We start from the raw sequence: 15,997 nt of genomic DNA, 5'->3' as shown, positions 1-15,997 counted from the left end.
ATAGAGTTAACTCAAGGACACTAACTAATATAGGTATCTCACTAAGTAAAAGCAGGGGCCCCGAGTGGGGGCCGAGTGGTCTAAAGCGCTCTCCGTTACGGATCACTGCTGTCTCACCTCTCTCTGCGTAGGTTCGAGTCTCGGATTCGGCAAATGTGGGTATGTGAGAAAGCTCGCCAGTAGCTTCTCGAGGGTCGGTGGTTCTTTCCGGGGATTTCTCGGGTTCTTCCTCCACCATTAATACTGGCCGCCATGTATAGTCTATGTTTGCTGAAAAATGGTGTTAAACCCTACAACAACAACAACTAAGTAAAAGCACGCTATTGTTCAATTATATATATGGAAACGGTTAATTTCGTTCAAATATTTAAATTTTACACCAACTTCCTGTATCTTCGTGCAGATACTTTTGCAATACTAAATCCGAACAGATCTTTCTCAGCAATGGAGGTGAAATGTATGTCACAGTGGCTTAAATTTGGGAATATGCTGTGCTTCTCCTCTGGTTGCATCAACATATTTCTGTTCATGTCTGAAGTAGCAACAGTGCCCAAGAAATTGTTTAGCAGTAAATGTCTTCATTATTACAAGAACGCAAAACATGGGTCACTTCTGATCTCCATTGGCTTGGTAATGTAGTACTTTTCGTTATGCATACACATAAATGTGCTTCATTACTGTAAAGGCAATCCTGTCTGAAAGGCAATCAAATCGGACTGACTTTGAGTGTAACAAGTACATACAGTCGCACGTATTATTGTCCTGAAAATGGTCGCATTGTCTTTCTAAGCCGGGAATTGTATGTGCATCTCATAAACTGGCAATGCAGATATTTATCTTGTCAATAAGAACTTGAGATTCGCCACCTCTCCTAACTTTGTCTGCCTAGAAACACTTAAAATAGTTTCGAGATGTTGCTGTGTGCGCCGTGAAAGAAACTTCAAGTGATTCATACAATGGTGGCTTCCATTTATTTACATATATATCTACTGGTTTTTTGTTGTTTCTTCCTGTTCTTGTTCTACGAAGACGATTAAGAGCTTAAACAGCTTTATTTCTTCAAACATACGTGCAAACAAGATCGGGTCAGTCCAAGTGTTGCGGGGGGTTTCCAAAATTTAAAGAGGGCCCTAACTTTACTTGAAAGGGCAGCAAAGCAAAGGTATATGTTTCTATTTACTCAGCGTTAGCATGATACACAATTAACTTGCGAAATAATAAAATGATTGTCAAATTTAAAGTGACAAGTGTATGCAAGTTTTGTGTGTGTATACCCACCCACCACATCCGTCCCAGGCAAATGCTCTTCAGACATATCCTCATCTCTTTGCTCACCAAACGGAATATTTTTTTTTACAATTTCTAAATAAGGTACAGATTATAGGAATACATATTGACCATTATGAAGAATTTAATAATTACGTGTAAAAGAAAGCTATCAAAGTGTATACACACTTGATCGGGTGTTTAAATATATTTTCATTTGCCAACGCTCATGCTCGTGGTGGTTTTTTTTTTTTTTTTTTTTTGTTTGGTCGGCAACGAACATGTCATCAATAAGCAAGGTCAGAAACGCAAAAAATTTCATGAACAAGAGCAACATAGACTCCGATATTTATATCTAGCGCAATGGAAAATAGCCTAAATCATTAAGCTTATCGGGAATACATCTAATTATATAGTCGCTTTACGAGAAGAAGTATATATATTTTTTTGCCTTTATGTTTCAGCCCAATGTTTTTATTGTCGATTTCCTAAATGGCATTTTAAATGCTTAACATCAAAATTCATACTAATATAGGGGGAATGTAATAAATCAGAACTAATAATTATTTTACATATCGATGGCATATCACATTACAATTTTCCATATAAGCGTCAAAGCAAGTGTTCGTTACCAGATATGACGAAAATGCCAGCAGGAAAATTCCCAGAGCAGTAAAGGTTTTGCAGTGCCAATATTAACGTCAGAATCAAGTCTAGCTTTTGCTTAATACATTTGCACACGCAGATATTTCTACGCCATAATGATACATAATTACATATTTATAGTTTGGTAATTGAAAAAAGCTTCTTTTGGCACACTTTGTAAAGAACTGTCTTCAAGATCGCGGAAAAGATTCCAGACACGTTTTGACTACAAATAACCCAACACTTTTGATTATATATTGATTCGATTAAACTGGAACAGATATTTCACCAAATAACATTCCAATGCAGTTTTTTTTAGTAATGTCAGTATGTCAAAGCATTCATCGAATGTAATATTTGGAAGAAAGGTATTTAAATGGGTACCCATTACTTATCACGTTACATGGAGAACTCGCTCAATGGAGAACTTGCCGTGGGAGAAAATCGCCCCATGGATAACTCGCCCCAACGTATCTGGAAAAGTCGCCCCAGGTTGACGATATATATATATATATATATATATATATATATATATATATATATATATATATATATATATATATATATATATATGATCTGGGCAAGGATACGTCATTTCTGTAAATATTTATATCACGTGTTGTTTTTTGTCGAAGCTCGAACTTGTATCAAGAAAGAAATATCGTCCTTTGATTGAGGTATGTAATATTCATAACATTTGCAAAATGTATCGCATATTTCTATTCTAAATGTATTTGTATATGTAATTTATCACTGTCAACATAAAGACCCACCCTGTGACCTTCTTTAACTTGTAACCAAGAATAACATATTTCATATGTGTCTTTTAGAATCATCCAGATATATAAATTATTTAAAAGATAGAAATATTTGCCTTAAAACAATACTTTATCCTACTCCAAGTTTATAATTTTACAAGAAGTTGTTCAACACCTACTGTATGGTATGTTAATCAACTTGTCAACTTGCTACTCGAGTGAGATTGTCCCAAAATTTCCCCGATGTACAGTATCTTTTTCAAATTTTGCAGTAATTTTTGTTCCATAAAGCAAATGTTGTCAACACACTACATACTATTAATTGTTGTTTCTCTTCAACTTAATGACTTATTAAATTGATAAGATATTGAACTTTTCAATTTAAAAAAAAAAGTTAGGTTAATTTACTTGATATATCTTGCCATTTAGTGACATTGTTGCATTGAATTTTCTACAAAAAATAAATTTTATCCTGATCTAGTTGCTTGTTAAAATTGCTTACAGAATGAGTGTAAATTGATGTATTCCGTTTTCATAGCCCGATGCATAAACATTACATCTTTTCAAAGACATACACAGAGGCGGCCGACATATCGTGTTTTATGAAAACACAGGGATAGTATTCTGTGTGTCCAGATTTAGAATTAATTTGAACATAATGTTTTGGTGACAATAACGCATTTCAAACCGTAAGCATTGTAATATTTTCTTTCAAATAATTCTTAATGAATGTTAATTAGAGCTTTCTCGGGTATTTACAACTCACTAAGCGTTTGACATAGTTGATGGGGGGGGGGGGGGGTCTGATGCACGTCAGTGAAGTTAGTGGACGAACAAATGGAGTGAAGCTTTCGGGTAATCCCCACGTATGTCAGTCATTCAAAGCCAGGTTTGTTTCTATTAAAATCAATTTGGTGATATAATTCAGATATTATTAAAATAAGACGGAAGATTAAATTCCATTGAAAATAGAAAGGTTAATCTAAAATAAATAGTTAAATAAATAGTTACAATGAAAAGTCTGTTCTTGATGAATGGAGACGTAAAATATGAGAGAAATTAGGAAACTATAAAAGTCTGATATACGATGTAATAAATAGTAAATGGGGCTGCGCTGAATTGTTTACCATCTTGGACACCACATATAATTATGGTGACAGTACGAAACAGCATCAACAACAGCAAACTACAATTCCGCGATGAATGGTAATAATGGTCCGACATATTACAGGGCCTAAGTAAACATTTGTTATAGAAAAAGAAGGGGATTAGCTGATATTCGATTCTCGTTGTGAATGTTAATTGCCATGAATTATAATCTCCATTAGGTAATATAAGAGGGGTGGGCAACCACTTTTACATAGCATGCTACTTTTTGCCGGATTAATTACACAATATTAGTAAGAGCTGCCTATCGCGTGCCACACAAAACCTCTTGACGTGCAACACAAAACCACTTGACGTGCCACCATGTGGCAAGCGTGCCGTAGGTTGCCGACCCCTGCAATGAATAATTCAAGAGGCAATGTAATAAAACGAAATGAATAGCTATGATTTTGGGGCGACTTTTCAACATCTATATTAACAGAATACATTTTTATTTAGTATTCAGTCATGAACATTGTATGTACTTCGGGGATATCAATTTTGTGCATATCCTGTTGCATATATTTCCGGAATTAAAGTCGTGCAAAAGGTAAATTCTAAGTTAATATCATGACAGTATGTTTTTATATTAAGGTTTCAGAATAGCACACAATCGGAGTAAGAACGTTTTCTTTTCAACTTAAATTTGCGAAATTAACGAATATTTAATTTTCAAAATCTTAAAATGTCAAACAATGTTATAAAAGAATGACATGTTTGATATATATTAAGTGAAACACCTACATTCCGATAACGTAAGCAATTAGACATAAATTTAATATCCATTTCTACTTACAGGAGTCATGTATGCACGTATTCATCACTACATGCGCGTTCTTTTTTGGAATCGGTGCATGCAGTCCTGCATGAGAGAGAGAGAGAGAGAGAGAGAGAGAGAGAGAGATTAAATGTGACTTATTTATGAAATATAAACCACATGGTTTAAACAGTTATACAGCAGGGGGTAATACAGGTTGATCTACCGCTTCGCCATTAGTATGTCAACTAACTCACCATTTGTGTTCTTTATTGTCACAATACAAAAAGCAATAAGCAATTCTACTTATCAGACCATTTTAGATATTCACGAATTTGATTGATATCGGTGATTGCAAATGAACGAAATATAATTCAAAATATAAAGCAGATTTTCATGACCAGAACACATAACTATAGTGTGCAGTAGCGAATAGTTCAAGTACATAGGCGACACCAATTATTTTTGGGGTATCCTATCTTAAATATACTTCCAGAATACAAATCGTGCAGAATTGTAAATTCTACCTTGATATTAAGACAATGGGTTGGTATTTTAGGGTTTTCAGAGAAAAATAATCTTGATAAAATGGTCTTTAAATATTTAATTTAGAAAAACAACGAACATATCATTTTCAAAATCTTAAACAGCCAAACAATTTGAACAAATATTGATACTTTTAGCAAGTATTAATCAAGCAGCTAAATTATGAAAATATCGGAAACATGTTACATTCACTTAACACCCACTTCTAATCAGGGCAGCCATAACACAATATACACGTGCTGAGCACTATATGTACGTTCTGATTGAGAACAGGTTCATGCAGTACAACAAGGTGGCCAAAGCAAAGACAGCTAGAAATATTTAGCTTGCCTTACTGTGTGAATCTTTGTTGAACAAAACCCACAGGGTTTATACAGCAGGGTGTACAAAATTTGTGTTATACCGTCTTGGAAGTCCTATTCAGTGTCCTACTAATAGATAATAGAATGAATACAACTATTTACACAAACAACAGAATGAATACAACTATTTACACAAACAACAGAATGAATACAACTATTTACACAAACAACAGAATTAATACAACTATTTACACAAACAACAGAATTAATACAACTATTTACACAAACAACAGAATTAATACAACTATTTACACAAACAACACCGAGTCAACAAAATTCAGTTGAATCAGCTATTGGAACATGTCCAATAGAACTGATCTATTCATTACCGAGTTTGGGGGCTTGACACATATTGGAGATCGAATACACAGTGTAATGTATTTATAATGTTTTTGTGGATGGGTTGGAGCAAAATTTTGTTTTATATGCTGAAAGTTTTGCTAAAATTACCAGAAAATTAATTAGCAATATAATGGATATTATATTGAATGCACTGTGGAGCGAATTTTGTTTATATATCTTATACCAGACTGATAAACATGAAGAGTTCATACTGGATCAAGCAAATGTTCTTTTTCATCTGGTGATATGCATGGCCCGTGGTCGATGACAGTTCCTGATCGGTCAGTTCTAGTCCATTACATATTTGAAACATGAAATAGTGGCAATAACAAAGACAGAAACAATTATATAAAAAGGACACAAAATCCATCCTGTGGCTAAAACCAGTTCTATAAATACCATGCACACACACCCTTTTATGATGATAAATCCACCATGAAAATTGGAACTTGGTTGTTTGTTTATATGGCTTTAACGACATTTAAACCAGTTAGTTTATTATATCATGCCAAAGAAATGGAAGGAAAGTGTTTTGCCAAAATACACTGGAGGCACCTAACACAGGCTGGCTTTATCGAGTCCTTGACCCTGTAAGCTATCCCAACAAATGTAGTTTTAATAATGATTATATATAGTATTGGACAACTGAAATAAATTATTTGAATCTCGAACAAAGTTTGCAAATCATACATCAATTGAAAAAAATACAACAAACAAAGAAGCATTTTTGTAACTTTCTTTGCTTATAATGTCGGTAAATATTATGCTTAAGCATGACTCGATGCAAATTCTAGTTGAGTCTTAAAGGACCAGATCTCAGCTGTACTGCAAAAAGATAACTTTATTACCAGCATGACCTAACATGATCTTATAATGTGCTCTTATTGAAAATGTTATCTTTAACAGTAGAAAGTATAACACTTAAATGTTCACAACAACATTGTACACACTAATTGGTATTCTTCTGCAGAGAACAATAAGTAATAGAAACAAGAAAAGAGCCTTTACCTGAGCTTGTGCACATTGACTGAAATCCTACTTTACAGGTAGATGAATACATCAATAGGAATAAAATAAACACTAAACTCTGAAACTCTAAAGTCTTCAATAGGCTTCTATTGAAACTTATCAATATATGGACAAGTAACATTTTATGATACTCTACTTTGGCATAACATGGATGTCAAGATTAAATTACAATTTGGTTAAAACAATCGTATTTTTAAACTTTAATTTTGTCTCACAACGATCAGTAACTTGCTAGCGAATTGTCTAAGAAGCTGCAATGCACCCTATGTTATTGCGCATGAAATCGACTTTAATAGCTTCGTAGCCTATTTTAATGGGTGTGGAGGTTATTTTAATTGGTATAAAGCCTATTTTAATGGGTGTGGAGGTTATTTTAATTGGTATAAAGCCTATTTTAATGGGTGTGGAGGTTATTTTAATTGGTATAAAGCCTATTTTAATGGGTGTGGAGGTTATTTTAATTGGTATAAAGCCTATTTTAATGGGTGTGGAGGTTATTTTAATTGGTATAAAGCCTATTTCAACGAATAAAGAGCTACTTTTAATGGGTAAGGAAGCTTTTTTTATTGGATATAGAACCTAGTGTAATATGCTTGTGGCCATTTTTAACGGTTATGGGGCCTATTTCAATGTATGTGGAGTTATGGGGCCTATTTCAATGTATATGGAGCTATGGGGCCTATTTCAATGTATATGGAGCTATGGGGCCTATTTTAATGTGTGTGGAGTTATGGGGCCTATTTCAATGTATGTGGAGTTATGGGGCCTATTTCAATGTATATGGAGCTATGGGGCCTATTTCAATGTATATGGAGCTATGGAGCCTATTTCAGTGTATGTGGAGTGGGGCCTATTTCAATGTATATGGAGCTATGGAGCCTATTTCAATGTATGTGGAGTGGGGCCTATTTCAATGTATATGGAGCTATGGGGCCTATTTCAACGTATATGGAGCTATGGGGCCTATTTCAATGTATATGGAGCTAGGGGGCCTATTTCAACGTATATGGAGCTATGGGGCCTATTTCAATGTATATGGAGCTATGGGGCCTATTTCAATGTATATGGAGCTATGGGGCCTATTTTAATGTGTGTGGAGTTATGGGGCCTATTTCAATGTATGTGGAGTTATGGGGCCTATTTCAATGTATATGGAGCTATGGGGCCTATTTCAATGTATATGGAGCTATGGAGCCTATTTCAGTGTATGTGGAGTGGGGCCTATTTCAATGTATATGGAGCTATGGAGCCTATTTCAATGTATGTGGAGTGGGGCCTATTTCAATGTATATGGAGCTATGGGGCCTATTTCAACGTATATGGAGCTATGGGGCCTATTTCAATGTATATGGAGCTAGGGGGCCTATTTCAACGTATATGGAGCTATGGGGCCTATTTCAATGTATATGGAACTATGGGGCCTATTTCAATGTATATGGAACTATGGGGCCTATTCTAATCGGTGTGGACGGTATTTTAAGAGGCATGTGCTTAGCATTTTATGCAGCTGAAAGGTAAAATTAGCACGAGAGTAATACCAGAGTGATCATTGATACAAATGAACACTAGATAATGTAGTAAAATTAGCTCAACCAAACCCAAGCTGATCTAGAAACAGTCTGACTCCCAAATGAACAGTCATCACTAACTTTCATAATATTTATGGCCTTTGAAAGCTACTGGATTTCAAAAGCATAGAATAAAGTTAGATCAAATTAAAGAACTATTTGGAGTTTTGTTTAAGCTGATACACATATAGAATGACTTCTTAGAGGCGATGGCCAAACCATTCAGTTGAAACCAATGCTCAGAACGTTTTATCTTCGGTACATAACTCAGTCCAAAATGGATATACTAGAAATTAAAGATTTTGTACACAAACCATATATGGACATTTTTAAATGCAACGAATCTTCTCAAAAATGCGCGAGGTAAGTAGAAATTTGAATATCTATAGCTTTGGCTCCTGCAGACAAGTGTTACATTTACAGGACATTTCATGGTTTGATTTTGACATTATCAGTCTGAAAGCAGAAAATCGAGCCCACGTCAAGTCATTGAACACGGTACCAAAACCCAGTCCGATAGAGACATTACAAGTAATATCAGATTACTGATAGGTCAATGAAGCCTGCTCGGAGTTCAATGACTGATAACCGGTGTCTTCGAACCCATGGTCTATTTCTTCCTTTAGGGCAATCTTCAGTTGGGACCAGAACAGCCTGTTTTTTGTGCTCTGTTGTGCCCACTCGATCGGTCGTAAAGTTGTGAAGAGGTGTTGCACGGACGTATTCATATGTCTGGTGGATATACCTTCTAGGAGGACTGGAATAATGAAGTGCTGACCTAATTCTACTGCTCGCGCTTGAGCCACATTCAGTTGGTAGTTACACCACTGGCATGCCATAAAGTTCTTGGACAAGACAAGGATCACTGTTGTACTTTTATATATGTTATCAACTATCTCATCGCATCTTGCCACGCCCGGGACAGAATAGCGATCTCTGATATAAACATTGTACTTATCTTCTTCTAATTCCTTCAAAAGGTCGTGGATGACCCAGGCACTGTCTTTTTCAGCATAGGCCACGTAAGTGTTGTATACAAAGGTTGATGGCAGGCGTTGGTATCCATCGCGCCTTTTTTGACGCATCTTGTGAAGAAGAAATTTGATTTCCCATCTGTAGACGTAAGCTACAACGATGACCACCGTGAAGACCAAACAAATAATGCCAGAACAGACAATGCTTAATACAAGCTGATATTTGTTATTTGTGCAATGGTCCGGTTTAGCGTCTTTCAGAGGTACTTGGTACAGCGATTTTGGATTGTAGCACCAATAGTCGTCAGGATATCGAGAAAATAGATTAAGTTTGTTGGGGTCGCCTAGCACATCGTTTATCCATTTCTGCAATTTGACAATCTCGCAGTCACATTGAAAATAGTTGTAAGCAAAGTCAAACGTTTCTAGACTTTTGAGTGTGGCTGAAAGGAAAGGCGGTGCTGGAAAATTACTGATGAGATTGGAGGATAGGTTCAAAAACTTTAAATTTGTGACGTTCTCAAAGGCATTGGCCGAAAACTGTTCAATTTTATTTCTATGTAAATCCAAATACATCAGGTTTGGAAAGTGTTGAAGGAAGTCCTCCGGTAATTGACGTAGAGAAACATGTCTCATAATCAGCGTCTCTAAGTGGGATAGGTTAGTTAATTTATGGATACCGACGCTGCCGAAGTCATTATCTGACACATCTAATGACGTCAAGTTAGGTAAATAATTGAATATATCACTGGCAATCTCCTTATCGACTTCAAAGTTCAGACCATTTCCACTTAGATCTAAGTGTTGTAGTGAATCACTTTTGATGGCTTCACATCGTATTCTCCTCAAGGTTGTACGCATTTCACTCAAGATTAAAGCTTCCAAGGAGGTCAAATTTGCAAAACTGTCATTGTTGGTAATGTCTTCCATGTCATTTCTGCTCAGATTGAAGGATTTTAGAGTTTTAAGACAGTTCCAGCTCGGTGAAGAAGGAACAATTATTTGATTCCAGGATAAATCAAGATTCTTTAGGTTTTTGTAACGTGTTTGTCCGGTTTGCTTATCACAGAAGACTGGAGGAAAGATATTAATCTGGTTGTGAGACAGATTGAACAGTTCTAAGGTCTCAATTCCTGAACTAAGATTAATCTTGTTGATCCAATTGCTGTGCAAATCAAGATGGAGGAGTTTCGTGAAATTTTCTAAAACTTTGTCCTCGAATTCTATTATTTGGTTTTCACGCATGCTTAGATAGGTTAGGTGACTACCACTGAAGTATTTAAAGATTTCCCGCACGAGTCCATCCTCCGTCCAAAGACGGTCTAACTTTAATGTGTTTAATGGTGCTCTGTTGAGACTGCCAAGGGCTCTTTGAATGGATCGAAGGGTTTCAACAATTTTGTTTGAACTCAGATCAACGACTTCCAGCTGTGTCAGATTAGTAAATACATCCCCTTCAATCTGCTTAATTTTACTATCACTCAGGTTCATGATTGTTAAAGTTTCAAACGAACACGTGAGATTGCTGATTTCATGTACACTCAGTCTGCTTATGTTACAGTTATAAAGATTTAAACTTTGTATTCCACAGGGAATGAGTGGAATATATGTTACGTTCCGATCATGGCAGCTGACGCTTATATTGGTGCAGTTGCAGTATGCTGGACACTTGACATCCATGCAGTCTTCTCGGCATGGATTGACCTTTACGGTTGCACGCTCTTGTACGAGAAAAAGAACGAGCATGGTAACTAAAGATCCAGGAATGAACAATCTTTGGCCCATCTTCTACTAACGGTCAGAAATACACCTGGAACAGAATGAAATGCTCTCAATATGCATACTTGAAACTTCTTCATATATATATATATATATATATATATATATATATATATATATATATATATATATATATATATATATATAGAGAGAGAGAGAGAGAGAGAGAGAGAGAGAGAGAGAGAGATCTTCATATAAATTGGCTCTTCTTCTATTTGAAAACAGTGTTGCGTAGATTAATTACAAAGATTTGGTTTCTTCGCATTACACTCTAATTTTGTTGTGATTCTTGGCATACATATAAGTCAATCTACCAGTTGCAAAACCCAATTGATGGCGTGAAGCAGTTTCCAATAATGATCAAGTGACAACCAGGTTAGAATGGACGATATTTAATAGAGTAAGTAGAATGATGGGGCAAAAAGGCAATACGATATGATACATTCACATGCAGACGATCCCAATACACGTACACTCTAAAGTATTTTCTTCTGCAGACACACTGGATATATTCACTTCTTTCACGTGAAGGAGTTTGTTGTTAATTTTAGAGTACGTTGCATACATTGTTGGCTATATCATACGAAGGAAATGGGAGATAAGTGCCTTTCCCAATGGTACACTGAGTCAACTAACCCAGGCTGGTCTGGCGGACATCAAACCCGTGATCAATGGATTGCGAGTCCGACGCCTTACTAACTGATCTACAATGACCCGCTCAAATAAGAAAGAAATCATGATAAAACCTTCAATTCTGCAACAGCCCCGGAAATGGGATCATTTATCAATACTAGATATATCCATTCCATTTATAGTGTCATTAAGGAACCCTGTCCAGAGTAATAATATATCCGCCGAGAAAAGTCCACCTTTAAATCTCGTGTTTGTGGTTGTAATAAGGAAGCTTTTGTTGTAATATGTTCAAACCATGTAAAAGACCATAACACAAATTTGTTAGTGCAATCCTGGATACAACAAACAAATCTGCAATTTGTTTGAAGTTCGTTTCCCCAAACGTATGAATAAATTACTATCGGAGAATTCCACATGATGTAGGAATATCGCATAGTTTATTTTAATAGTAGAAACCCAGGGAGAGTTTGAGAAAAATATCTAGTCAATCCCAGAATACTCTAGAAGATTTATAATTTGACAGTCATGGCGACATAAGTTCATGATATCATACATTAATAACGACCCATTAGACCATCCTGGTACCGACACCTCAGAGGTGCACTGAAACCCTGACACTTTCTTACAAATATAAATCCTATCTAGAAGTTGCATACTAGGTAAATAAGTTATATCAAGGATCCAAAAAGTTTAAGGATTTACCTGAAAAGTACTAGGATGATTTCATTGCATTCTATTTGACCCTGAATGCACAATACAAGTTTAATTGCATCCGAGTTTGCTAACTTTGATCTATGTCCTTTCTTATTCAAAAATTGATGTCAAAATGGCACCAATGCAGTTATTCTTAGGAAATAAAGCTTGACAGAATGTCTGAAAGTCTAGAGTAGAACAACTAAACCTTTCCATTGCCTAAAGATTAAACTATCAGATAAAAAGAAAGTGCTGCAAAAATCCACATAGGGATCCAAACACAGAGGTTGCTAAAACTTGCCAAATAGTGATAAAATATATGACAGAGAATACTGCTGGAACGGTTCAAGTGTATGATGAAGGAAACGTCCTTATGAACAAATAATAATAATAATAATAATAATAATAATAATAATAATAATAATAATAATAATAATAAAGCCAGAATCCATTTTTAATATAATATTGCGGGTGTTAAAAGTATGATATCAAAAGGAATATCTCGTGAAGGTAACCCCATGAATTTTTGTTGCTGAGCGAAAAGCGGAAATACTTTAGTTATATAGTAAAAGAACAGTTTGGATATTAGATGTTTATGAAAACAGACGATTCATTCGTTCTGATAATGAGAATATTTCGATGATAGGTATTACGATTCCAGCTTTTTCTTTATCTTTCTGAGACTCACTTGAAATACACTCACACAGAGACACTCATGGCTCTGTGTGTGTGTGTGTGTGTGTGTGTGTGTGTGTGTGTGTGTTTGAGAGAGAGAGAGAGAGAGAGAGAGAGAGATAATCCATATGTGTTCGATATGATGCCGCCAACTTATTTGTAGTAGTGCTTAAACTCAAGTCGAAAAAAGTATATTTATGTTCTATAACAATAAAGCAGAACCATACTGACGGTTGCGAAACCCGTTAAAACGTTTGAAAAATAAGATCAAACTATGCCAATGAATTCAATGATAATTTATGTCTCGTTGCGCCTACTTCTGCAATTTGATATTTTTGTTAACTCTGCCCACCCAGACTTTAGTGTGAAAACATATATAAAGAATATAGATTAAGGTCCGAAGTTAATATTATGTTTTTCTTCATCTAAGAGTGATAGTTACTTTCTGCGCAAAGGAGGATGATAACTAATACGTATCTAAATTCAGATATACGCTCTAATTAGGCTATATTGGTTTAAAATATTACTAACAGAAATGGTTGGCCTTGCTCTTAGTCATCTTTGTCTTTTGCATGTTTTTGAATGTCTTCTGAATCATTGTATCTAGACATCGTGGGCATCGACTGATCTAAAATGCAACCGGACACGTAAAAACTTCCGCACTGGTTAATTGATTTCTCTTCCAAAGGGACGCAACTTTTTATCGGCAAGACAGCACTGCCCAAAACACTGTTTCTTTAGATAATGGGTTGATGAGGAAGTGGGTCGATCATCCTTGATTAGCACCAACGTTCCTGCTTAAACTGTGTACGTTATTTCCCTAAAAAACACACTTTATATAGCACAGCCAACATAAATTAATATATTTGTCTATTTTCCAGAATTAAGCTAGAATGTGATGCATGTATATAGATTGGATTTATTTTCTTACTAGAGCATATTCTGCTTGTACTAGTGTTATGCATTTCTACATTTTTCGTAGCTCCTTGTTCATGATTTTATTAACTTTTTGTAAATGTCTTCATGGCTGTATGTTGTGCAGAATATCTTTAGTGAGATTTTACCTACGTGACATAGGGTTTGTTAAGAGCGTAAAATTGAATAGGATGTATAAATTGATGATTACGTATGTGTTGACAATTACTAATAATAATTTTAATATTCAGACTTAATGACGCTTTTGAATTAATGTCTCATTGTCTAATGGGCTTTGGACCATTCTAGAAGAATTCAGTAACTTCCCATTGGATGGAGTAGGTCACATGAAAAGTCAATTTCGAAGTAAAATGAGTAGTAAGATCCGACACGTAGGGTATATTGTGATGTATAATCGTTACACACAGTGTAAATAAGGAGATAACTAGGCAATCACATTCATTCCAACTTGGGAGTCATTGCTATTTCTTGCGTTTCTGTTGTAAATCTGCAGAAGCGTTTTCTGTCATGCTTAGATATTATCGAGAGGCTAAACATTTGTTTGGATTGTTCAGTGGAAATAGAAAGTGCTCATTATTGGAACTACAATATTATTCTGGAGCTATTGTGAATTATTTAAAGAAGTTCTGAACGACATCATGTTGACAACGGTATGATTCTCGGCAGACCAGTAAACACCCAGTTTTAAAATTTAAACGGAAACCTTCATTCTTTTCGACTTTTATAGAACTTTGTCAAGAATATTTTGGATTAACTTCATAATATTGTAAGGTCAGCTCATATTTTCATTTATAACTTTGATAATTAAATTAGAAGTTTTACAAAATGTGTTGGCCTTGCTTGTTTCTGTTAGTTTGTGACCATCAAGTTGTAACACTAGCAAAGATCACGATGGTTGCTGGTAAATTATGAGCAATAAAGATATGAATTAAGGTATTGTTCTATCTGAAACTGTTACTATTTTTGCATAAGAGCGAAAATCTCTTTCTACACAAAGTAGCAAATGACAATTGCTGTATATCCTACCTCAGACGTAGTGTTATAATGGCAATTTTAGAATTTGGTACCTGATATAGGACAACACCTGTGATTTTTCTAATATGTATCCGTATCTTGATAAATGAACTGATTTAGAAATCATCTTGGAATAGAAATTGTGTAGCCTTGGTCATGCTTACGATGAAAAGCCATTATTTCATATTAGTTTAAAAACAATTGAAGGAGTTTTGTGAAAAGATTTTTGCATGCAAATACAGAGAAACTATGGTGTCAATATACAAACTGAGCTTAACAATTTGCATCATTCGATCTTATTGTACAAAAGGCGGTTATTTACGAGTTGGACTAATATGTTACGATGATCAGCGGAGAATGATATCACAAAATACTGAAATTAAGAAAAGTATATTTTAACACAAAAATATATGATGGTAATCTTAGCTTATGCGGCCTAATTAAGTTAGTACACAGCGTACTGACCAAAGTTTGGAAATTACTATCACAGATTAAAAGTATTTTATATCGAATGGTCGTACAATATTATCGACAGAGATTGTTTCTGCAACCCTATATTGAAGGTATGCACGCAATCAATGGAGAACATGGATCATCATTTCTATTAGAGAATACAATTTGCAAATATATAAGAAGTACAATAGCAATAGGAGACAATCAATGCAATAGGCGTATGCTTGGGAAAGTACGATACCCGCGGCAGAGCATTAAGAATACAGTACATCACATTTGCTAGCGTTAAATATGGATCCCTGTCATCATCTATGTCTTAACTGTGATATCGGAGTCAAATATTTTAATCAGCCATGCCGACCATGCAGATCTATTGGTGAGTATTATCTTGTGAGCCGGTGAAGATTCTCCAAAGAAACAA

The 15,997-nt window shown here is 35.2% G+C and overlaps 1 protein-coding gene across 2 annotated transcripts in view; it reads right to left on the bottom strand.

Moving 5' to 3' along the window:
• Window positions 1-4,825: 4,825 nt before the first annotated feature.
• Window positions 4,826-15,997, bottom strand: part of LOC149800088 (toll-like receptor 2) — a 42,363-nt gene continuing 31,191 nt past the window's right edge. For both annotated transcript variants that reach the window (XM_089959654.1, XM_089959655.1), the window contains exon 2: window positions 4,826-11,203. In XM_089959654.1, the coding sequence (XP_089815780.1) occupies window positions 8,962-11,178 (2,217 nt within the window). In that variant the 5' untranslated portion in view covers window positions 11,179-11,203 and the 3' untranslated portion in view covers window positions 4,826-8,961. The remainder of the gene's footprint in view (window positions 11,204-15,997) is intronic.

The sequence above is a fragment of the Sinohyriopsis cumingii genome, chromosome 5 (assembly GCF_028554795.1).
Source record: "Sinohyriopsis cumingii isolate HCF-2022 chromosome 5, ASM2855479v2, whole genome shotgun sequence".
In the NCBI taxonomy this organism is placed as follows: domain Eukaryota; kingdom Metazoa; phylum Mollusca; class Bivalvia; order Unionida; family Unionidae; genus Sinohyriopsis; species Sinohyriopsis cumingii.
This window is presented reverse-complemented; position numbering and strand designations above follow the sequence as displayed.